Source organism: Aythya marila (genome assembly GCF_965140915.1).
Source record: "Aythya marila genome assembly, chromosome: Z".
Lineage (NCBI taxonomy): Eukaryota > Metazoa > Chordata > Aves > Anseriformes > Anatidae > Aythya > Aythya marila.
In genome coordinates this window covers 41,143,542-41,170,066 of record NC_139080.1, presented here as the reverse complement: position 1 = coordinate 41,170,066, position 26,525 = coordinate 41,143,542, and the positions used below count along the sequence as shown (strand labels likewise).

General features: G+C 38.4%; 1 protein-coding gene across 1 annotated transcript in view; it reads left to right on the top strand.

Moving 5' to 3' along the window:
- The window catches only part of LOC309890007 (guanine nucleotide-binding protein G(q) subunit alpha), a 130,957-nt gene that overhangs the window by 24,477 nt on the left and 79,955 nt on the right, over nucleotides 1–26,525 (top strand). The window contains exon 2 of the mRNA XM_082783337.1: nucleotides 19,383–19,567. Coding sequence (XP_082639463.1) covers nucleotides 19,383–19,567 — 185 coding nt within the window. The remainder of the gene's footprint in view (nucleotides 1–19,382; nucleotides 19,568–26,525) is intronic.

Here is a 26,525-nt window from a genome sequence, read left to right as displayed (position 1 = left end):
TACAAGGCAACACTACATTAACTGTATTTTAAAACTGATAGCTCAGATAGAAAACAGTTATGTAGAATTAAGGAAAAAAAATCTTAGTGAAATCTAGTATACAGACAAAATTTGCTTGGGAAAAAAGAAGCAAAAAGATATACATAGAATTGGTACTAATTGGTAGTAATTGGTTAGGTACAAATGGCCTTTAGAAGTAACGTAGGAAAATATCACTGTTATCTGTTCTTTCTGATTGCTTGGAAATAAATAAATAAATACTTCTTATAATAAAAAATAAAATAATACAAATATTTAATATGAGAAGTGGTAAATCACAGGACTCTAACAACACTGGGCTCAAATCTGTTCTAGTTCAGGTGTATTTCATCTCTGTTGAGAAGGAATAGGATCATGACCTGTATATGTTGTTTAGCAATGTTACAAAGTACCTTGCAAAGAATTATTTCCCAAATAGAACTAGAAAAAATAAAAGCTTTAGAATAAATGAATAACAAACTTAAAACAATAGAGCTGCATTAGACTAAATGTAGTGAATTAATGGAAAATGAAGTGTTCTGCTCCTTTCACTTGATAATTTCCTTTAAAAAATATAGCGGTTACTAGAAAATTATAGGATCAAGTCTCTAAGTAAATTAATCTTCGTTTCTTAGTATGCTATAGCACAGGTAGAGTCACTTTTCAGGATAGTGTTTTAGCATGTTTAATCTTCTCATTAAGTACTGAATCCTGCAGGATAAAAGAGGACTAATAAACTAATTTGGTAAAAGTTGGCATTTGCACATAAATGAAGTTACCCGTGCACAACACCACTGTGGAACAGCTGATGTGTGGTAATGACTCACACCATGGTAACTTTGTTCTTAGACTTCTCTTTTCCCTATTAAAAAGCTGTCTAGGTTCTTCAGTTACTAAGTGATATGTAGAAGATTTTCAAAATTGCCTACTGCTTTTTTTTATCCCGTTTTTTTCAATAAATGATTAAAAGACACATTGCAACATACCCTCTTTATGTCTACTCTCAATTTTATGCCCTCCTGCATATTAATAAGGCCATAGTAGTCTATTGGGAGTATTTGAAGAGTAAGGATGGCAGAATAAAATCCTTAATAAGGATCACAGAAAAAAAGGTTTTTATGATTAACCTTTCCTGAGGTCATTATCACTTGCCTTAATTCCTTATTGCAAGCTATTCTGTTTTTTCTTTACTATTGAAATCAGCGGAACTGATATAACAGCAGGTCACAATTACCAAGTTTGTTTTATTTTGTTTGTTTGTTTTTCTCTGTGTGAAAATGGTCTGAGTATACCTTGGATCTGCATTGCTACAACTACAATTCATTGTAGTTCTGGTATTGGAATTCTGTTATTTTTACCTTAAGCTGTGTAGCGTAATAATGTATATTTTTATACAGATACAGTGTGAACTTTTCTTGTTCTTTTTATTTTACTCTATTTACAGAAATAGCTGCACTCTTTTCAGAGTTTTCACATTTTTATTCTTACTTACTGACATTCCAAGTTGTTTTGTTGGAAATACAAGTACTTGGTAAGTTGAAGTTGATCTGTATGATACCTGATGTAAGTATTAGTCTCTGCAAACTTTTGCAGAAGCCTTTAATTTTTTTTTTGTTGTTCATCTTTAGGAAACAGGTGAAACTATGCAATACAGAAAGCTGTGAAGATGACACAGTGAAACTTCATTATCAGATTCTAAAGCTGATCTGTGGTGACATTCAGAAGGGCTTGATACTGACTGAGGTAGAAACAATCCTTTTAGATTGTATAACAGGGAACAACACAGAGCATCTGGGATTTGCTCATCACCTTTTAGTGCATCACTACATTTTTATTGTTTGTCAGCCACAGTGAGAAGGTAGTCTTTAACTACTTTGAGCAACTGCTTTTTTTTTTTTTTTTTTTTTTTTTTTTTTTTTTTTTTACAAGAGTTGACATACCTCTTGTTACTTACTAGGTAAAAAGGTAACAGATTCCTGAACACCTACAAATTGCTCATGTTACAAGAGAGATGCAGCTTCTTGGCAAATGGTTTTGAGGACATAATTGCTAATTAGCAAGAAGTGTTGCTTAGGCTGGATGTGCATACATGAATCAGCAACTGTATGTACTCCATGTACTTATCTGGGAGGGTTCAATGGTTAATTTTTTACTAATGCACAAAGACTTCTTGCAGTGTTTGGGTCTGCAGTGCAGTGGTGTTGGAGCAGCTGGGCTTTTTCTTGGATTTCTCCTGTGGCAGATGAAACAGCTGGGGTCAGTTAAAAGTGTCCCTAAAGTTGGCAGCCACCCAGAGGAAGAAGCAGCAGTAAGGACTGTCTGGCTATCTCACTGGGTTGTGCTTCCCATCCCTCTTACAAGCAGAAACATTACAAAGCATTGCGTAGTGCTGGCTGTAGGTGCTGATAAGCATGACATCCTAATCCTTCTTCAAATGCCTCTTGCTTTTGCCTCTTGGCTTCACGTTGCCGATGTTTGAAGGATTCAGGATCTTGAAGTGCTCCAGAAATAAATTCTGCCCTGTGAGCTTCTCAGGGGACTTCCTGGCCCGTGCCTGTACCACAAGCAGAGGACGGGCTGCTTCCGTGTCCTCCCTTTTCAGGTGCTAACCTGCGTGTGTGCCATGTGGAGCGTACAGCTAAAGCCTTGGCCTTGCAGGCTGAGTCGACCTCTTCTTCACAGAACTCTTTTCTGCACACTGACATGGGGAAAAAAAAGGACATGCAAGGGCAGGCTGAACAGCTGCTTGTGGGTTTGTAAGAGGAAATCATGTCAGAAAGGCATGCGCAGGCCATGGAGGCGATGCCTCATTTTTTGCCCATGATGGGGATCTCTGAGTTGTGGATCTGCAGAACGGTACCACAGGCCGAATGGGAAGTCTGTTAGCCAGAGGTTGTGAAGAAATAGTATTATTAATAATACTTTATGTTGAAAAATTTCAACATTTGGACTGTCCATAAAATGAGCTTTTACTATAAAAAGACTGAAGAAATTTAGGCAATAGTGTTGTTGTGGTGCTGCTTTTCTTGTTTATGTATATATTCAAAGAGTCTATGCTATTTTTTAATTGTCCTAAATTATTATCTGTAACTTCGTTCATTCTTCCTTCCTTCCTTTTAGAGCAGGCCTGTGAATGAAGACAACACTCTTGAATTTCCCAGAGTTGTTCACAAGGCACTATCAGACATTTGATTCCTACCTAAAATGTATTTAGAAACTACAGTTCATACTGTTCTCTGATGCAGAGGCTACAGCTTATTCAAAAAACGTATTTTAATTTTTAGCCTGAAAGAACTTTAGCTGTTTCCTCCACACATTTGTGGATTTGGGCCTTCTTGTGTCTCCTGAAAGAGGACGTACTGGCCTGGTGAACTCTAACTAGCTAGCTTTTTCTTTGAAACTGTGTTCTTACTGCAAAGATGTGATCAGAGTGATGTAAAAGAAGAAATAAATATGGAAGTGGCAAATATGATCGCCTTGCAGAATCTTACCGTAGCGCTTGTTGGAAGTAAATCCTTGGTTAGGTCTTTTGATGGTTAACTGCGTGGTTTGTGTTGACAGCTGGATGTGTGCTTGGTTGTTTGGCTGTTTTTTATAGTTGAACTGAAATTATAATACAAAAAAATTATGAATAATGTTGACTTGTGTGGATAACATTTTAATAGCCTAAAATATAAACTGAAGAGTTGGACTGGAACACTTTTCATTTGACTATTGTGCAAAGGAATGACGTGTAAAATAAATGTTTACTTCCTGGAAGTAAAAGTTTCCTCTGGAAAGAAAAAAATGACAAACAAACTAGAAGTCCTTCCCCCTCACCCCTCTGTGAGCTGTAGTTGTGTTACGGTTCTCTACCCTGACGGTTAAATTTGTTTGTATTTCGGTGCACAAAATCAGAATAGTGGCTGGTCACCTACTTCAGCGTGTGCTTAAGTCTTGCTGCATAGCACTGAAAAATGGCTAGAAGTATATCTGAGCCACCTCCGTGGGACAGGAAGCAAATGTAATTGGGGAAAAGTAGGGTTATGTGAATGCCTGTGAAACAACAACCCAGCACTACAGAAAGCTTCATTAGCCAGGGACTTCAGTGAGTTTCGAGCTTTCTCTCCAATGCAGAGGTAAAGCAGTCCTGATCATGCCAATAAATCACATGCCAACGAACAGCGTGTGGCCCTTCATTAAACAGGAAGCCACAAGTCACCTCAAGAGAGGTCACAACCATGAAGAGACTGGGAGAGAAGGGAGGTGGCTGTTTCTTGGGCACGTGGCCTCATCCCTGCCGAACGCGTTACTCGCTGGAGTAGAGCAGTTGTAACTCAAAGTTCGCCTGGTTCCTGGGTTTCCCAAGGTTTGCTCTAGCACTGAAAAGCATCCAGTCAATGGATGCTTCTTCTGAAAGGCAGCAAGGTGTTCCCTATCCATACCTTCCATTGAGTTCATATTATCATATGCTTTTTATTAGCTTTATGAATAAAAGGCAGTTATTTCTTAATCTAGCCATTCTCAGTCAGTGTTCTGTGTATACGTATACCTCATGTTCTGCAGCCAGAAGCAGGTCTAACTTTGAGCTGCCAAAATGGCTGAGATGAACTCAGCGGAGGGGCCAGGTTGGGGCCCAGCAGCTACAACAGCTCCGTGGGCACGTGTGCCCCGCGCCCTTCTGAACCAGCAGCATGTGGAAATGAAGAAACTATGCTCCACAGGTAAAAAAAAACACCAAAAAGCGATGCTTTAAGTGGCGCAGCATGTTAGTGCTCCTTGCTATTACGACTGCAGGTGCAAAGTGGATGCTTTCACCAGTGAAACCTGCCCCTCTGTCCCTGTCATCTTCTAGTAGCATGTTCTTAGTGAATAGCTTTCATCCTTCCATTCACCACAAGATTGGAACTGGTCAGCTTTTCAGTGATATCCTTGAGCAAATAGTGCATCTGAGAACGTTATGTTTCCATAACCATGTAGCTAGCATGAAAATACCTGTATGGTGCAGTGTATAAGGCTAGCAAGGATGTCCTCTCAGAACTTTGCTATTCAATTTACTTTCTATTTTTTTTTTCTTAATAAAAAGCGGGGATTTTTTTTGTGGTGAATCTAATTATAATTTTTTAATTATAAACCTGTTCTTTGCTTCTATTACCCTTGACCCGATTTCTTAAACTCAGAGTGCCAGTGGTGTATTTGTGTCTACAGAGCCTTCACAGCTCTGTGTGCATGCATATCAGTGTATTAAAATATGCGCAGAGCCTGACTGAAACATGAAATTGTGCAGTGATGCTTCTGCTAATGTTCCTGGTCTTGCTAGATCTGGCAAGCAGAGGGGCTGCCTCCTGTGCAGGAGCTGCCTTGGGCGTGCACCGCACCTTGCTGTGGCTGAGAAGGCATCAAAGTGCAAGGGGCAGTGAAACATGCACAGCTTATGACGCTCTCCAAGGGAAATAGCCATTAAAAAGCTCTCCCAGGTTAAGGACAGTCTGCAATAAGCTGCAGGAAGTGTGCCACAATATCTGGAACTGTGCTTGCTGCTGGGTGGATTTATGCTGCTGCTGGCCTTGGAGCCAACACGGGTTGCTGGCTGGCTGGCTGTGTGTGTGTGCATGCACACGTGCACCTGCGCTGGTGTGGCGAGAAGCACACACAGCTCTGAGAAACACTGGACATTCAGGAAACAGGGGAATACGAACCCAGCTCTTGAGTCTCTCACATTATCGGAAGTCAGGACATAAAAACACAGCAGTGTTTTTGCTGTATTACTGCAGTGCCACAGCTCCTCGCTCAACTGTCAGCTCTGCTGGATGCTGTGCATTTTCTGGGGGAGAAGGGGTGAAGGGTTTCTGTTAGTTTTAAGGGTACGGGTCTTTTGGTGACAGAGCATGTCGCAGCATTGTTCGATACCGTGTGAGAAACTTCCACTCTGATCGCTGGCTTTCCCAAGGAATTGCCCAATTGTGTGTGCAACCCAGGAAGCGATAGCTGCAGTCCTGGCATAGCTGTGGAGCAGAGGCTGTGCGTGAGGAGCCCTGCTCCAACAGACCAAGGGAAGGGGCCTCCCAGAGTCTTCTCCTGGCTGCCAGTCTGAAATCACACGTGCTGTCACCTGGCCTCCCACCTGCCTCGGGTCACCTCTTCTCTGTTCCTCCAGTGCAGGTGGAGTTCCAGCTGGAACTCCCGGCTGGAGTTTCCTGCCTTTCCTTGTTTTCTGCCACAATGTTTCTTACTCCTTCCCTACAAAACACCTAATTCCCCACCCTCCCCATTTAATTATGTTATAAAATGTAATGAGATTCAGGTCAATCTGAGGCAGATTAACCGGGATGCTTGTACATTGGAGTGAGATGAATCCTGTTTCAGGAAGTGTGTTTGAGTGGGCTTGAAACCAAGCAGGTGTAGGTCTGCATAGCTACCAATTGTGAAGCCTCCTCAAGGACTGTGAGAGCGTTACCTTCACACTGGTATGAGGAAAAATGGTCAAATATGAGACAAAAGTACTGTAGGCTTCTTGTTTAACTTACACCCTTAAGATGGTATTGCATTTGTGCTTCTCACAATATGGATTTTCTCTGGCAGCCAGCGAGGATAGACAATGTGTAATGAACATTGTAAGGTGTGTTAATTTAAAAATTGTGTATTACCCAGGCAGATTCCTCACTGAAGTCACTGCTTTCAAGATCCTGGACGTTGTTTGGACTTGGAGTCACTTGGAGTTTGAATGAAGTAAAAAATACTTTATCTTTTTAGTGCTAGTGGTATATTTGAGGCTTGAAAGCATCCTTCTCTGTCTTGGGTCTCGTACTGACTGAGTGAATGGATGTTATGGATCAGGGAAAGTTGTAAGACAGGTATACTGACATTTGGTATATAGTCAATTTATGTTTCCAAAATACCCTTTGACAGTAACACTAATAAGTTGACTATTGTCTAATTACACTTTCAGAAGCAACTGTCACATTATCATACTAATTTGGAGATGCAGAGCATTCAGAGCCATGAACAACAGAAAAAAGTGCTAGCAGAAGAGTCTGATGGGTAACTTCAGTATCTTCCCCAAGTGTACATACCGTAGTGAGATATCAAGGAAGAAATACTCTTACCTCATCTTTTAGAGGAACCAGCATTTATCTTTTTGTAATATAAACCTTTGTCTATCTTGTAGAAGTCCATGTGAAAATGTTCTTTCCATTCCATGAAATAAAAACAATAAGATCCTAAACCAAAGTAGTTCTTTTTTGGTATTGTAAGTAAAAGCAAAATATTCCCCTCTCTCTCACCCCTCCCCCCAAAGGAATGGTTCATGGCAATGTTCCATGGTATCTAGGAAAAAGGATAGAATATGAGTGGGTATCTTTTCTGGAAAAACTGACCAAACACTTTTCTTTTTAAAGAAAAAAGTACTCCAATATTCTAAGAAGCACTTGCCATTCTTTGTCTATAATGTAGGACAGTGATACTCAGTGATACCAGAAATGCTGCCTGACATAAACATTGCGCTGTAACGGAAGCACAGCTATTCCTGTAACTTCTGTTTCCAGCAAAGATACATTTATGTAGGTTTTGGTTTAGTGACACAATGCATTTTAGGAGAACTTTCACATTCTGAGAAATCAGCTCTGCTGTATCCTTTTGGCTCCCGGATGGAGGCCCTTTGAATGAGTGGGAGATGAGGAGTTTGTCTCTCAAAACAGAGCTCACAAAGATAAAATAGGTTAACTATTATTAAAAAAAAAAATGAAAAGAGGAAAAATACACGTACTTTTTAAAGTGTTTTCATCTTTTTACAAATTGGTTGTTAACATATTGTAAAAATTAACAAATTTTATAACGTAATGTTTTTTATCAGCATTTCTTATGTATACAGATAAGCATCAAGTATAATCTCCAGGTATTACAGTATATCTTAAAACACAAATTAGACGACAAAATATGCTGCGAGGAAAGCAAAGCATACCAAGTATAAGATTATGTGTGCATCATAAATACGGCTTTTGTTTTGTAGATATGTTCTTGTACAAGATAATTATGTTTGATAATAGAAAATATTATGAGATCCAGATTCTCAATTTCTAGTTATAATGGCTGAAATTTCATTTGGGGAAAAGAGTGTTAGCCAGTAGAGGGAAAAATGAAAGCAAAAACTTGTTGCTGTATCGTAGAAAAAGTGACCTTCATGACCAAAGATATAGGTATTTTTTAAAGGAGTAAAGGCATCTTATTGGCAGCCATGATAAAAATAAAAGGAAAATATAGTGGTTTTGAATACTAATAGTATTTGTCCTTGTCTTTGATTAAGCAAAGTGGTTTATGCTATCACTGAAATGGTGTATCTCAGAAGCTGCTAGGAATAGGAATTATGTCTGTCTATTCGTAATTGCTTTGAGTAACAGAAAATGAAAGAGACATGAAAGGAATTTAAACAATGAACTTCCTCATAAGAAGCACTCACAGACTACTGAAACATAAATTTGAAAAGCAGATGCTATTTCATCTTACAAATGTATGTAACAATAAAAATAAAACATTTAAAATATGTAAATATGTCTTTTTACAATGCAGTGATAATATCTAAGTTATTTATCAGCAAGTTGTCGTGATGCTTTTGATAACATTTTATTGAATCGATCCTGGAGACTTCTTTGTATTCCCACCCCCCTTGTTCCCTCGTCCCCTTTTAAAAGTATATATACAGGTAGGTGATAGTAACATTATTTTCCCAACTTTATTTTAAACCCACTGGATAGGCTTCCTTAATGGCAGGAGTACTTCCTGTTCTACTACACTCTATGTAGCTGTCTTCCTTAATGGGTTAATAGTCTCAAGCCTTATCCTGCAGTGCCAGAAACTAACTAAAGTCTCAGTGAAGTTCATCTCCTAGAGGTCTGCATGACATACCTGGTCATACAGTCCTGCACTGCTCACAGCATTTTCAGTCACAGAATGGTTGAGGTGGGAAAGGACCTCTGGAGGCCATCTGGTCCCTTGCCCCTGCTCAGACGTGGCCAGGTTGCCCTGGACAATGCCCAGGTGGGATTTGAATATCTCCAAGAAGGAGACTCCACAACCTCTCCGGGAAAGCTGTGCCAGTGCTCCGTCACCCATACAGTACAGAAGTGCTCCCTGATCTTCAGAGGGAACCTCCTGTGGTCCTGTTGGTGTCAACTGCCTCTTGTCCTGTCACTGGGCTCTGCTGAAAATAGCCTATATCTGCTCTCTTTGCATCCTCCCTTCGGGTATTTCATAAATCAGTCTGATTTATGTGTACAGACGAATGACCACAGGTGTAACACAAAAGAAAGTTAGGAGGGTTAACCCCCACTCAGTCTTCATTCAAAACAGTAGATGATTTTTTTTTCACAGGAAATCAACACCAGGGAGGTTTTAATAATTCTGATGATGATCTGTTAATAAATATTGGGCGTATATGATCTCCCTGTAGAAGATGACAATTTAGAATAGTCAGAGGAAAAAAAGGTGTGGTGAAGGTGTCAGTTGATCTATCTAGATTTTTATATAGGGCTTGTTTCTGAGGTGAAAACCAAGCACCTATGTGAACAGTGATCAACTCTGATCACTTTTGTGCCTTGGAGCCTACTTAAGCGAGTCAGCTTTCCAAGGCTATGTTCTGCCTTCTGATGTGGGTGTCAAAACCCACTAGAAAGTAATCATGCATAAGTTTCTAAAGCCATATTTGGCCCTTCATCTGTGCAAGAAAGTAAGAGCTTGTATCATGCCTCCGCTTCATTGATGCTTGTGCCTGCTTCTGGTTTTGTTTCTATTTTTTCCATGGGTCAGCAGCATGAAGCAGGCTGATTTTCAGCTGCTGTCAGCTGGAGTTGTGAACAGCATAAGGAAAACGTTCTTGAGGGTGAAAATTTGTTTCTGGCACTTTTTCTGCATGAATGAGAAGCAGAATTTGTTGAAGCTTCATAGGGGTATCCGTTTCCTCCAAAGCACATAAAATGGAAAGCTAAGGATGGAGTATAAAGAGTTGTTTCTCTTTAGGGAGTCCCTAAAGAAGGATTTTCAGAAGTATCCTTTCAACAGCAGGGAGGAAAAAATCACACAGGGGTGGGGTTTTGTCCTCGTTTGAACCCTTTTACAAGGTTGTGTAAAATCTCAAGGAGTTGCTTTTCCTCTGTTAAGGCAGCCAATTCTTCTCTCACTTTGTTGCCTCTAAATTACATCCAAACCATAAGAAGATAGCTGTAGAATTGAGAAAATGATCTGATGATAGCTTGAAAAGATAAGGAGGTTCTTCTGCTCTGGGCAGTGGGTTTTTTTGTTTGTTTGTATGTTTTTGTGGGTTGTTCTTTTTTTCAGAAGTGAAGGATTGAAAGGAGGAAGACACTGACTTCCAGTAATGGGTTGTGCCTGGCTGCATTGTAGCACAGTGTGGTTTTGATTATCTGGCACGAAGCTACACTTGATTAACTAGATTTCTTGTAAAGGAGCTCGAGAGGTTCTGTTTCAGTAAAAATCTTGAATTAATATTCATTTAAGAAGCTGCAGAACATCAGCTGAATTTTAAATTTTAATTTGATCTTCACAATTGTTGGCAATTCAGTGTCTTACACTTTATTTTAGTAGCTACTTGGACTGTTTAATTTTGTCACTGGTACAGTGAGGATGAGTATTAGTTTTATTTCTTTGGGTTTGGTGGCTACACTAGAATGACAAGTAAAGTTTACTGTCCTTTCAGAAATAGCCAGATTAAATGTGTAACAGGATTTCTCTGATTTAGAAAATATTCAGACTGTCTCTGTAACAGGAGGTTTTCTTTACCTTCTTTAAAGAAGTATGAGGATTCAGCTCTGTAGAAGTTCATTAATACAATATGATATCTCTATATAATAATGAGAAAAAAATCTTAGATATACAACAGTTGATACAGATGCATTTCCCTTTTATAAACTGGATTATAAAATCTGTATGGTAGCTTTACTAATCTTTTGCAATTGATATAATTTGCTTAATATTTCGTAACCTTTTGAGACATTCAGGACTTTTCTTGAAGTGATCAGTATAGATTGATGTTGATGTGTCACACTACTTATTTAATGTAATTCTTCACATTCTGAGCTGTATTCATGGAATTCTGTTAGTCGTTTTTTGGAAGGAATCTTTACTTACCGTGCCAGACTTTCTTGTTGTTGTTACATCAGTGATTCATGAAATGATATTTTGTTTTCTTTCACATAATATTGGTAGCTATCTTAACTGTATGTTCATAAATTACTAAAATGATACAAAGGAGGTAATTTAGTGGACAGCAGAATGATGATGTGCTTTCTTTTTTTTGAAAGCAAGTGGAATATGCAGATTTAGATTATGATCAGACTAGTTAAAAGGATGAGTACACAGCAGTTTTTGTCAGTGGAGAAAGCTCTTGGCAATAAAGCAGTATGGCTCTTTTAGTGACACTTTTAGTTTTTAGTGTTTGGCCTTAATTTAAACCTGTGCTTTATTAAACTGCAAAGTTCATCACTCAGGTTTCTGTTGTAACGTAGATTTTATAGTCTTTTTATAGTTAATTCTATCCAGTTTTTAACATAAATACAAAATTTTGTGCTAATGTTGCAGGAACAGAACTCAGGAGACCTTAGTTCCCTTCTGGTCTTGTTTTGTTGCCTTGCTTGGAACTTCAGATGCTTTCCTGCCATAGCCCTTTCCATCAGTGCAACTGAAACATAACTGAAAATGCTTCCTACAATCAGATGACTTGTGTGAGATGTAATCTGTTGTGATTCTGTGTTAATTAAGGAGTTTGGTAATCACAAAGGGAGGATACTGTGGTACTACTGCTCATTTTAGGGAAAATATAAATACGCTTACTGTATTTGCTATCAGGGCTCATAGTATTTCCTCATTTCACATTTACTCATGTCTCTGGATGATTTGTAATTTAGATTCTTCAGAGACGTATCTCTGGATTTGTGACTGAGATGGAAATTGTAAATTCATTTGGGAGGTTGACTATTACATAAAATGGTTGGAGGCATGGGGTGATGCTTTAATACCTTATAAGAGTTACGGTGTGAAGATAGAGTGTGTCATGGAGATAATATATATATATTTTTGAGCGATGGACAGGAAGAGTTGCGCCGTGGGGCAGGAGCCCTCAGCTGGGCAGGATGGTGAGGCAAGAGCTGCGCCATCTTGGCACTGACAGGCAGCTCTCCAGTCCTGGCCGCCTGTGTGACAGGAGGCTGGGCGCAGGCCATGGGGGTGAACATCTGTTAGTAAAAGCATCAGGACAGGGAGCCTGGCTCAGCTCCGGGGCCTGCCCGCCGGTCAGTGCTGGTGGCCGAGCTGCAGAGCCTCCCAGGGCTCAGCTGCATGGCCCGCCAGCAGCTTGCGGCAGCCGGGCTGATGGTCCTGCTGCCTGGCGGTGGGACAGACCGGCTCGCTCTCTCGAGCTCCGGGGATGACCTCATGCAGGCTGTAATACGTTTCAGATATTTTGGCACCTAAAGAGCCAGGCCAGTCCAAAGCCTGAATTCTGCGCGGTTTTCGTGTTTTGATACAGGACAGTACTTGGTTTCAGCAGAAATGTGATCCTTTTGCATTCCACTGCTGGAACAGCAACAAAAGAAGGAATACTTTTTGTTTTCTCTGTAGCTGAATTAGTAGTAGCAGAGAGGACATAAAACTCTCTTCCAAGTGAAATATAACTTTATAGTTGAAATCAAACATTTTTCTTCTTGTGTGTAACCTCTCTATTACTGCTTTAGCTCTTATTCCTCAAAGGAGTTAATTTACTACTTAATACCTGATGAACTTGATTTCTACACTATGCTTTACATTTCAGAAATAACTTGCAGCAGACTGTTTTCTTCTGAGTAAATATTTGGTGAAACAGTGTAGTTACAGTAATGCCTCAAGTATAAAAACGGTCAGCAGATAGAAATGCGAGACTGCACCCAGTCTGCATGGGATGGTGCACAAGCTAAAAGCCAGTCTTCTGTGAAGGTATGCATCATGGGTTTCATGGTTCTCAATAAATGTATGTAGATGGTGATTAACTGGTCAATTTCAGAGTCAATTTCATTGACTCTTTTTCTTATATATTAAGGATCTCATTTTCTTTTTCCCTCTAGGCTTATCTAAGCTATATATATAACTTCAACCAATAAAATAGACCTTTTTTTCTTTTTACTTTTTATAGATCAAACTTAGGAATAAACACAGAGAGTCAGGCTTAGTTTAGCTCCTTTCAGTTTCTTAACAGATGCCAGTGCGGATTTTATTTAGAGAATGGCATCTTTGTGGTTTTACTTTAAAAACAGCCTTATATTTGATCCCACAAGGTACTACTTAAGACTTATTTAAGTTACAATGCAGAGAAATGGGAAATCAAGTATAGGTATGCATCACACAACCATGTGTAAGAAAAGTTTGCCTACCTAGGTTACTAGTTAGAATTATTTTTAAATTATTTTTCTGACTCTTCCTTGTCAGGCACCACATGAATTTTGAAGCCATTCTGCCAGGAGCTGCATTGCCACTTACTCAAAATTAAATACGTTTTGTTTTTCAGTATATCTCCCAGGGCAAAGAATGTTGCGTTTCAACATTTTGTAGTTTCGTTTTTGAAGGGTGTGCACCAGGAAAAACAGCAGTCATGTAGTAAATTGTGCATGGTGTGTGTAAGGGGTTACTGCTGCATTTAAACACTTCCTGGTTTTGCTTTTGGAAATAATACTGCTGGGGATCTGGCAGATCTCTGGTCATAAAAATCCTTGATGATGCAATAATATTTGTTGCTATAACTGTTTAAAAGAAAGAGAAAGCTTCTGGGAGGTGTTCAGAGATTTGCCATATTGCAAGATGCTAAACTCTTTCAAAACTGTGTAGTTCTAATAATCCTCCATGCTGTGTAAAAAGGGAATTCATCACTGTTTGAGATGTTTATGCAGTCTTTTTTTTTTTTTTTTTTTTTTTTTTTGTGGGATGTTAGTTACTACTTTTAATTCAGTGGTTGGGTTGGTTTTTATCTGGAACAGAACACCTGAAAATGTCAGATGACTGACCATCCCTTGTGCTTTAACCAGGAAGCTTTCTATAGATTTATCTGCAAAGTACTACCCAAAGTTTATGCTAGGGTCATACTTTGAGAGGAGAACCATCCTTTTTAAAAGACAAGGAGGGATGGTTTATTATTATTTATTTTAAAGAACTTCAAGTATATTGTGTGGTCTTTAACTGTCTTCTGACAGATGAGAGCGTGTTGCTTGACTGGCTTCAGTGACAGGTCTTGATTAATTTAAACATGCAATGGCATCAGAAAAAATTGACCTCAGTATAGTTTCTTCCACTTTGCTCTGTTCTGCAATCTTTTGCATTACTATTTCACCTTTGCTCTCTCCTTATATCAGCTGGAGCCGTATCATCGGGGATGATGGTGGTTAGCAATTGTTAACAGAAGCAGTAAAGCGCTTGCTGATGTGGATTTTTTTAATCCACTTCTCAGTTTTGCGTTTTTCTCCAAGCAAAACCCGCTCCAGAGTCTTGTTTTTGTCTGTTACCCAGTGTTGTTGTTGTTTACTATAGTGATACGATCTTTGCGTGTGTTGCCAACTTGAATCTCTTAACTTGCTCTGTAATGGGTGAGGCTGAAGAGAACACAGTTGGTGTGGTATCAGATATATCAAAGAATATCTTGCTTTGATATTCTTGTAATGCCAATGATAGGATTTTAAAAGATTAAAATATACATTAAAAAAAATAAACTTAGGTTTGACTTCAGTTCTATAACAGTAATATCCCACTGTCTAGCGGGGATAATGCTGTAATGATTGCAGTTTTGCTTAGCTAACCCAGGTAATTTGTTATGTCCAGTTTTCCCCTGTTTACATGACAGTAAATAATCTTGCTTGTTTTCTTCCTAATTGGTTTGGTCAAAGTATCTGAGTAAAATGCTGTAGAGTAAGTGGTGTTCTATCATTACTGAACAGTTTACATGTAAACAGGACTTTCTTACGGAAAGATTTGATTCCATTCTTTTCTTTAAAAATAAAATCATGCCTAACATTTTCTTTGCGTGCACTTCTTGTCAGCAACAATAGAAAAGACTTTCTGTCGATCATAACTGTCAAGGTGAATTTTTGTCAGTTCCTCTATATTGTGCTGAAAATGAACATTTTCACCTCTTGGGTGAATCTTGGGGCATTCCTGTAATTTTTATTGTTATCTATCATTTATATTTTTATCCTATTTTAGTGTGTTCTTTGCAGGTGTTTTTCCATGATTTCCTTCTTCACCAGGACTACTTTTCACATATTGCCCCTTTATATATGGCGCTCATTGCAGCAGAGGGCTAGAAATGTTCTCCTTTTTGCTAATGACACAACCAAAAGATTAGCTTGTGGGCATACGTAGAAGGTATGTTTGAGCACTGACCTGAAGAGGGATGGACTTGAGGCAAAGCTTTAAACGGCCTTCAAAAACTAGAGATACCATTTTTTAAATATGTATGAATAGTGTGGTTTGTTTATTTATTGAAATGAAAAATACACATAGATACAAAACAGAATTTTTGCATATATGGGTAGTGTTTACATATTTGAATGTACATAAAATATATTCTTTTGATATATATATAGAATCATAGAATGGTTTGGGTTGGAAGGGACCTTAAAGACAATCCACTTCCACTCCCCTGCTATGGGCAGGGACACCTCCCACTAGACCTGGCTACCCAAAGCCCCGTGCAATCTGGCCTTGAGCACTTCGAGGGACATCCACAGCTTGTCAGGGCAATCTGTTCCAGTGCCTCATCACCCTCAGAGCAAATAATTTCCTCCTTATATCTAATCTAAACCTACATTCACCTAGTTTAAAGCTATTACCCTCGTCCTGTACACTCGCTGATAGAGTCCCTCCCCAGCTTTCCTGCAGGCTTCCCTTAGGTACTGGGGCGTTGCAATTGATATCCCCAGAGCTTTCTCTTCTGAAGGCTGAACAACCCCAACTCCCTCAGCCTCTTTTCAGTGGAGAAGTGCACACACACCCACACCCACACACCCCTATATGCCTTTAGGTCTCCAAGGATAGTTTGTAACTGGTCTTCAGCTGACAAAGTAGTAGTACAGTGGCACCCAATTGAACAACCACAAAAAGTAGTAAGATGCAGACTACTTAGGTTTTTGATACTTCTTTGGATTTTAATTTTGTATGCCAATGTATTGCGTTTTATGTAGATATGCTTTAGATGTCAATACTCTGAAACACTGTCTTCTCTAATATGACACAGAGTGCTTTATCAGTATTTTTTCTTCCCAGTTGTGTGTGGTACTCTTTAGTACCTATACTCCCCCCCTCCTCCCCCCCCGGATTAAAATAATTAAATAAAGAATTAAATGCTTCAGTTTTTAAAACAGTGTAGATAATAATAGTAATAATACAATTATCACAATAATACAATTATCTCAGCACTAAATTACTAAATTTGCATTTGGGGATTTTGAAGGACTCAGGGTTCCCCAGTTCTGAAAGCTTGGTGCAACTGGCTTTCTTCTGTGTTAGTTAAAGCAGAATTCTTGGTAAGAGTTAATCATGTCAAAAAGACATAATCACATGCCATTCTGTGCATTATAGGTTCAAGCTGAACAGACTTCTTATTGAATGTGTGACATACCTTACAGATAAACTAGAAAATATTACTGAACGTGTGTATGTGTATATTTATGTCACTTATGTACAGGAACATCACTTACATGGCTTAGATTCATACAAACATGATTTTGATGAACATGACTTCGCTTGATATGTTTCAGAACAAGAGAAAATAGTGTAATAATTCTGTATTGCCTAGGTCAATAATTCTATAAATTCTTACGGAAGGCAATCTGTAGTAGATTCTGGAAGTGTAAAGATCTCACCTTGAGATCTGATCAATGGGAAATCAGAAATCTTTCCGATTATTGACCCAGGACTATCTGTAATACATCCCCTTTATTGCAAAGGCCAGCCTTTGGTTAGCACAAATTTCACAGAACGGCTGAGGTTGGAAGGGACCTCTGGAGGTCATCTGGGCCAACCCCCTGCTTGAGCAGGGTCACTTGGAAGGGTTTGTCCAGGACCATGTTTTTAAAAACCAGGCTTTTGAAGATCTCCAGGAAGGGAGGCTCCATTACTGTTCCGGGCAGCCTGTGCCAGTGCTCTGTCACCTACACATTGAAGAAGTGTTTCCTGGTGTGCAGGCAGATCCTCCCATGCTCCAGTTTGTCCCCATTGGCTCTTGTCCTGGCACTGGGCACTTCTGAAAATAGTGTGGATCTCCATCCTCTTTGCCCCCTCCCTTCAGGTATTTGTAGACATTGATCAGATCCCCCCCTAAGCCCTATCTTATTCATGCTGAACAGTCCCAGCTTGCTCAGCTTTCCTCGTAGGAAGTCCCTTCATCATCTTCATCACCCTTCAGTGGACTGTCTCCAATATGTCCATGTGCCCCTTGTACTGGGGAGTCCAGAGCTGGACACAGCACTCCAGGTGTGGCCTCACCAGGGCTGAGTAGAGGGGAAATATCATGTCCCTCAACCTGCTGCCAATACTATGCATAGTGCAGTCCAAGATACCAGCAGTCTTCTTTGCAGCTAGGGCACATGGCTGGCTCACATTCATCGTGGTGTCCACCAGGACTTCCAGGACCCTTTCTGCAGAGCTGCTTTACAGCTGTGTGTTGTCCAGCGTGTACTGGTGCCTGGGGTTGTTCCTTCCCAGTTGCAGGACTTCATGCTTCTCCTTATCGAGCTTCACGGAGTTCCTGTCAGCCCGTATCTCCAGCCTATCAAGGTCCCTCAGGATGGCAGCGTGACCCCCCGGTGTATCAGTCACTCTTCCCAGTTTTGTCATCTGCAATTTGTCATGTCGCAGGGGGAGAGTCCTGCCTGGTGGCTATGCAGTGCCCTGCAGAGGTCGTTGGTGCCTTTTGTGCTGTGCTCTTGGCCACAGCACAGGCTGAGGATCCCAGTGAAGGCAGTGTGCTAGCAGGCTTGGTCTCACTTTTCAACTTCAGAGCATGTCCTTTGTCATTACAGTAGCAATCACTCATGTCTCCCCAGAAAATGTAAAATAGGTCAGTATATAGCACTCTGCTTGATTTTCTGGGAGTGTGTGTAAGGAAGGCTTCTGTTAGAAGTTTGTTCTATATGTATGAGAAACGAGGTTGAAGGTTTCACAATAATGCTCATGGTTTTAAGAGGCTTCCAGCTTAGGTGTTTGCACGGTGTTGCTACCTCAGAACTGCTGAAGGGTTGCCAGTGCTACATCATGCTTTAACTGTGCACTGTGCAGCTGTGGAACACACCTGAAACACCATGTACCTCATCAGGCTGCCTTTGTCCTGAGTTGCAAGCATGAGGCATGAAAGCCTTACAAAAATGATTAAAGTAAAACCCAGCCTGAAAAGCGCTGCGCTGAGCAATGCATCCTGGTGAATGTGTTGGGTTTCCTGGAGGGCTGGGTATCTGGCTGGACGTAGGGTTTATAGTGCTGTGCAACTGTTCGTTCTAAACTTCAACTCCTCCTTTTAAGCAAACATAGGAATAATTTAGATAAGCTCTTCTAATCACAGAGGATGAGCTCATTGAAAGGGAAAAAATGTGTGATGTATCCTGCATGAAATTTCTAACAAACAGGTCTTAACTTTAAATAGACAAATATTCAGAGGTGTTCATTAAAAAAAAAAAAAAAACACAAACATTCCTGGCTTGTCTAAAATTCAAAGACAGAAAGTAATCTGAAGGAAGGAATGACCACCCATTAATGAATATGAGCCAAATCTTAATTAAGGCTGATTTCACATGTTTCTTAGGTTAAAGTTTGCAGGGCTGTAATTGTTACAGTATTTAGTTTAATTTATTTATTTTTTAGTCTCCTGGTTGTTCACTGCTGCCTATCATAATATCCTGCAAGTTGGCCAAACAAGATAACTTTTTCTTACTTTATGAATTTTTATGATTTAAAAAGTCTCATAGTAATTATCTGAAGTTGGAGATTTTGGACAGTATTTTCAAGAACTGAAATTTACATTTACATGATTTTAAATATTTGGTCATATGCATTATATTATACTCATATGCATATATGATTTTTTGTATTATGTTTATGAGGTTTGGTTTAGATACTAGTTTAGTTGTTAAATCACCCTTCTGTATCATATCTTCAAAATGCAAGCTTCAATTCAGCAGCAGGTCAGTTGTTACTGGTACTTCTGTTGGATATCCAACTGATCCTTGCAGTTACTGTATAGAACAGTTACAAGTGTAGAACACTTGACACTGTTCTGCTCTGCACTTAACAAGCTGTCAGCATTGTCCTAAAAAATCATGTTTGCATCCAGTGACTAAAGTATATCCTTATTTTTTGTCTTGCAGGCACAGGGGAGAGTGGCAAAAGCACATTTATCAAGCAGATGAGAATCATTCATGGATCAGGTTACTCTGATGAAGACAAAAGGGGCTTTACAAAACTGGTGTACCAGAATATCTTCACAGCAATGCAGGCCATGATCAGAGCCATGGATACCCTCAAAATCCCATACAAGTATGAACATAACAAGGTGAGATTTTTGTTTATTATCATAGCTGAAATTTTTTTCTTTTTGTTTCAGGAAATACACTGAAGGTCTTCAAAAATTACATGTCACATACAAATTATACTCAAAGTTCAGAAGAAAGGGTACATCTGTCAGTGTACCCTTCAGTTTTCTGCCTTTTGTGCTGCTCTGACAGCACAGAGGTACTGCTTCTGTAAGAGTACTCATCTCTGAAAGATGTTTGAGGGGTTCATCACAGGGCAGTTTCAACAGCAGGCTGATGTTTCTTGAGACTTGAACTTTTTTCCTTCCAGCTAATGCTCTGGCCAGAGCACAATTAAGCTATTTCTTTGGTCTGCACCAGTACTTAAAGTTTGCCATTAATGTGGATATTTTTTGTTTTTATTAGTAGAAAAACATACGGAGATACCTGGCTTTGAGCATATTTGAAATACAAATTTTGACACAAGATTTTAAAGCAGTCACGTTCTTCTGAGATTAATGACATTGTTGACGTCTAAAAAGACAAAATATATTTGAAGTGTTTGTAAAGTTTATCTATGACTAGCCTAAATTCTTCCCCAAATTTGCATTAAAACAAAACAAAACAAAAACAAAAAACAAACAAAAACAACAACAACAACAACAAAACAAACAAAAGATAAAATACTTTAAGCATTCCATAAAGAGGGGAAATGTTTAGTATTTACTTCAATACACAGGAAAGCACAGGATTACATCAGCATGTCTCACACTTCTTGCCATAGGATAGGAGTGGCATGGCTTTGAGCAAAGTTCCTGAGAACTTCTCCAGATTTTTACAGTTGAATCATTATCAGCAACGTTGTCAGGTGGAAAGGTTGAGATCTCTCACAAGAACAGGGCTTGGCTTTCTTTGAATCTTGAATTGTGTGAAAATTGAATAATTTACTAGTCCTGGATTAAAAGAGCATTTTATTAAAATAAATTTATAGTAAAGGTTTGTGTTTTTTTTATTAACATAAACTGTCAAAATCAGAGAAATTTATGATAAACAAGTAAGCAAGCTGCTGTTAACCAGGGGATTCAAGATGAAACAAATCTGTGTTAAGACAAAATCTTTTGTGTCTCTATGTATGAAGTTTAATTATAGAATAGAACTGTTGTATATGTTTTAAGTCAGGTAATTTGGAAGTAGTAAAGATAAAGCTTATTGTCATGTAAAAGAAGCTTTGTTTCTCTATGGGAATCTGCCAGTCATTGCAGCTGGTCATCCCTTATTGGTGACATAATGTTGCAGAAACCCAAGAATCTTGCAGGAACCTTGGTTTATGCAGTGGGAAGTCAAGGGGATCCAGTCTGTCAAAATCTATATTGTTAGCTGTCCTTAATGATGGGTTAGTGTTCTGAGCATGTTGGAAAAAGCAATAGTAAAAGAGACTGTTGAGCTTCCTAGTCTGACCGTGTGCTGGAGCTGTCTGATTTTCCCTTATCCCTCAGATATCAAAATCAAATATGTAACCAGGATTAAAAAGAAAACTGCATTTGTACACATATTTCAGCTCGTTGGCTGCATGTTTTTGCTGTATGCAGAGCACCTGACTGGAAAAGTTAATTGGTTGTGAAGCACAGTCATTTTTCTTCAAAATTGTTGTTTGTTGTTACTTTGATGTAGTCCTAATCCTAGATAAGGTATTTTTAACTTGCAGTATGCTACAGAGTATATGCGATATAGTTACAGTTCAAGTTAAGAGTGTTAAATGTATTTAGTGTTTTTCAGTTGGAGCGAGTTAGTTTTGGCATAGTACACATCTGGTTAGAACTGTTAACTTCCCTCGGAGTCTATCTTTGTGCTTGGTTCTTTCAGAAGCATTCCCATCAGGTTTTAATAGGGCTACATGTAAAGTAAAAGTTACCAAATGACAGGGTCTCAGGGGAATTCCTATAAAAATTCCTTGTGGAAATACAGGGGAAATCAATTTTTGCTACAACATCGTGGAGAAGATGGTGGTCCACCACATGTATACTTTGTATACCAGCTCAATTTACTTTAGTGACCACTGATCAGTTGTTTAATCTGCTCCTTTTTTCCTTTCTTTCTTACTTTTTTTTGTTGTTTTGTTTTTAAAAGTCTGTTGAAAACAAACTCATTAGTCTAGCAGTCGAGAAAACACAGGAAGGGCACTTCCTATTAATTTGATTCTCATATCAGGAAATCCTATCTCTGGAGAGAATATCTCCAAGTTTGAGTAACAACATATTTTTAGCACAGTACTTGTTTTGCACAATAGTTTAGAAAACTACAGCTTGTTGATACTGATGTGGTTGTTCCGAAAGAAATGAGGGTTAAGTGACCATTCACATCCCCCCCACACACAATTCTTCATGTTCCAAGATAGACTATGGGGCTACAGTAGAAATGCTTCCCTCTTACTGTACCAATTTTATTTCCTTTAATTGATAATTAATAAAATAGGGGTGTTTTGAATCTCTGCTTCTGGAATTTGAACTCTTTTCATTTCAGAAAGTTCAGTTATTTAGGCAGTTGGGATCTTCATCTGGTGTTTAACATCTAGTCTGAATTATTTTAATATAGTCATTGTAGGAAGAAGCAACTTTTAAGTTTAGCAAGTTAGTTCTTACAGAGTGCTATTGGTTTCATAGTTTCTAATATAACAATAGGGGCAGAGACTGAAAGGAACTGTCATGTCATATAATAACAGATTTGTTATGAGAAATTTAACTGATTGTGTTCAGTGTGATGCCTCAAAACTAATGGAAGGGCACTGTAACATGTAATGCATTTATTTTTCATGTTAAACTGCAGAATATGAGCTCTACTGAGGTTTAAGATAATGTGTCAGGGTGATCTCTCCTCTTAGGAATTTGTCTGTCATAGGAAATGGTGGCTTATGGATGGGTTTTTAGTTTCCTTTTGGGTAAATGTTGCTGTGTTTCTGATAAAAATAACTAGAAGTCGATAAGTTTTCATACGCTTCTTGAATTTCAAAGTAAGAAGTAGTTTATGAAAAATGGAAAAGCATTATTTTTTTCTAGAAATCTTCAGAAGCAATTCTCAAAACTGCCTGTCTGCAAAATTTTTGTGAGTGTACAGTAGTAAATCATGTGCAACCACAGACATTCAAATGCACATTTTTAGCACTAAAATCTATGTTAATTTTTTATAAGCTATCTTTTCAGAAAACCAAACTGTGTTTCTATGCTTCTGTCATCCCTTTCAAATACTGAAATAATAAAATGATCAATTTTAATCTTTACAGTTCTCAATTATCTTCATATCTGATTGGAGGCCCTTGTTTCAGATAACCCGTCTTCATTTTTTCTTTTCTAGCATTTTTTACCATGTCTAATGTTGCTGAAGGTGTGGAATATACATGGGTGGCTTTTTACTTTCTTTCTGCTGTTGTTTCAGAAGTTCCACCAGAAAAAAATAATTACTATAGTAAAACTATAGTAAAAAAAAAAACAAGAACAACACTAAAATGTTACTATACTGGACACCTTCTACCGCTGTTACCCCTTACTATTCCCCTTCAGTGTAACTACCAAAATATAAGTTGCTTTTTTGTTCTGTAGACTGTGTCAGGAAAGTGTCACTCAGTAGTGATTAACAGGCAGGAAATCTTGCTTGAGTCCCATGCCCATAATTTCCTGTGAGACTTCTTAAATATTCATAACAAGATAACTAGTGTGAGGAACAATAACAGAACAGGCTTCAAGAAAATTGTTAAAAAGGCTGAAAACATAAATACAAATTTTATTGTAGGCCTGGACGTTCACTGTTAAGTTTCTATGAGTGATTCTGCTGCTGAAGTTGTTTCAGTATTTATGCCTATTGGGAAATTCCTTTGGGAAATGCTTTACAGCGAAAATACACAGGTACCGGAAATGCTTTTAAAGTCCAGATTCATACTGAAACCATCTTCAAAGCCATCTTTACCTTGCTACCTTGTTTCTTCCAAGTCAGACAGATCCACTGGAGAAAAAAACAAAAGTACAGCCAGAAGTATGACAACAGGACCAGGTTTGGAGCCAGAGTATGTAAATTCTTATCTTGGCTAAACAGTTGAGGGTGTTAATTATGCTAGAGCTCTTCAATGAAATCTGATATTCTAGGAAAAAAAAAAAAAAAAGAAAAAAAAAAAGAAAAAAAAAGAAAAAAAAAAAAGCTGGAGGAAAGGACCTCCCTCATATATCTTACCTGATATGCAAAGAATATGAAGGATTCAATCCAGAGCAGGATTGTGCAAAGAGTGTGAGGTTTATTGACCCTCAGATGAAGCAGAATGTGTGGAAGTTTTGGCCTTTTGTGGTTTGTTGCTGTTATTTAAAAAAACAAAACAAACAAAACCAGAAATGATGTTCTTGGGATGTTGAAATGAAATGCTTATTGGTTTGGAACACAGATAATAAAGTGGTTTTTCGAGCAGATGGAGAAACCCAAACTGTGCCATCTGCGCAGACCATTCTTCAGCATCTCAAACCTGAAGCAGAGGCCTTGAAGTAGGTTGCAGGATAAAGGGTCTTGTACTAATAGTGTTAGTTAAGAATTAATGTATCTTAGAACCATCAGTAGAACTTAGTGGAGCAGTACCCTGAGATGTTCTTCTCCAGGTACTCAACAGGATAGAAAACAAGTAAACAGAAGCCTTGTGGAATAAATGAATGCTTCTAGTATGAAGGAGCTCCAGATTCAATATTTTGGCAAGAAATGGATTGCTGCAGAGCCAGCTGCCACGGAGGAGAGCATATTTAGATTTAAAATATTATAGTCTATTAGAATGACATCTATTCAGATGCAGGCATTGAAAACTTTTTTTCAGGAGCATTAATGTGAGGTAAAAACTGTCTCCATGATAGCCATGTTTCCTCCCATGAAGAGGAGCCTGGGAAGCTCCAGCAGAGCCACGATCAGTTTCTTCCTGAGTGCTTCATAGAGATGGCTGGGAAGGACTTTTACAGTCCTAGCTGGATTTCAGTGTTTCCCCAGCAACTCTCTCCTCTTTTTATTGGTCTTCCTCTGTTGGTCATTTACTCCTCTCATGTCCTGCCTTTCTGTCTGGCATCTTGCCAGTCTGATGCAAATTTGACCTCAACAGGTCTTCATCTACCTGGCTGTGGACTTAGCATTTTCTCCTACTTTCTGATGTTTGTTTTCTCGTCCTATTTGCAGCAAAGTAATAAATACATAAACAAATTCATGCATGTAGTAATTTACATCCTGACTTATTTCTTCTCGTTCACCTACTTGCCATCACTCGCTTGCTCTTTGTTTAGGGCAGAGGTCTCTTGCATTTGTCTGTATTGCTCCAGCGGATTTCTAAGTCATTTCCTCATTATATTCAGCTTAAATATTTCATATGTTATCCCCAGTCGAACTGTCAGTTTTAGATACTTTTCCAAGTATAGGGAAAATGATTGTGTATCATGAGTGAGATAGATGAGCATGGTTGCATGCTTCCATGGAGAACTGAGAATATCTTTCTTAAAAGTAAGCTTACACATGTATGAACGTCGTTCTTTTCCCCATTAAAATTATAGGTAATTTCACCCATATGAAATAGGAAACTGTCTTAGCCTTCATTTCAATGTAAAATTTGAAAATTCAATTTTAGCTACTATATTTACAGTGTGGTAAGATTTCTTCCTCTTTTTATATTTTGTTCTAAGAGAAGGCCTTTACTTTTCTAAACATGGTATTTTAAGTGATTAACTGCCCTTTGCTAACAGGAAGTAATGTTATATACAAAAGTACTCGTGTGGGGTGTGATGTCCATGTTTAATTCTTCCAGTTCCACCATTTTACTATTTCTTTTACTGTGGAGAATGGGTGGTAATAATACTTACAGATTCTTGTAGATTTTGTGATTGCTCATACATCCTGTAGCTTTTTTGTTTCTTTTCTTTCTGACTTCTACTTCAGATAACGGTTGCCACTTATTTTGCTTACAGAGCATATTGTGTGTCTGAAATGAAATATTCATGTATGTGCTCTCTGACAAGGAAAGAGTGAAATAAAAATAAGCTCAGGGCAAGTTTTATATGTAATAGGGGTTTGGAATTTATTTTAAGGTAAATAGTGAGATTTTATATTCTTGGAGTGGTTCTGACTTTTTTCTTGATTAACAACAGCTATATATACAATTTCTAATATTTACATAATATATTTTAATAAATAAAATGTAGAACTGTAACCATATGTTAATATTGATATAGAGGGAAATATCTAATAATAATAGCTTCCTAATTATTTAACTTATAAAAGACATGCTAAGGTTATCTAGTGTTTATTTTTGAAGTAATCTCAGATTGTAATATTTTCCTCTGAAATGTTACAAAAACGTGTCTTTCCCCCAGCAAACATTTCTGGTGAACTCTGACTCATCCAGTTGTGTTCCGTATGTATTGCTTATAACTACTAAAAAAAAATGTGAAATCTCATGTATTCATTGTTAATTTCTATTAACACAAGGCTTGCTTGAAATAAGGTTTACAGCAGTGAATTAAAGAATCTTTAGAAAAATGGACCTTTTTTTGCAGGTTTTGTCTCTTTTTCAGTTTGTGCTTTTTATTTGTTACAAGCAAGAAAGCTTTGTCTTGTAATAAAATTCAGCTTTGGCTGAGAAACTAGGCTATTGTTAAGCAAGAATTTTGAGAAAATACCTTATTTTTTTTGGCCCCCTCAATTACTATTTGTTTTGTATCACAGTGTGTATTGTCTGATAGTTACTCATCTCATTCCTTTTTTTGAAAGGTCTTCTGCCCATCTTCCTGGCTGAAGTAGGTATAAAGTCTACGTGTTGAGTAGATTACATACTCACACTTCGTTAGCCCAATCACACCTGCCTGTGCTCAGGATATGGACCCATGTAGCTCCACTCTTAGACGTTGTATTTGCTGTAGGTGATTTCATAAAGGTGAGGCAGGAGGCAAGCTTCCAGTGTTTTGTTTCTGGAAAAGAAGGCTAGCAAAACAAAAGCTA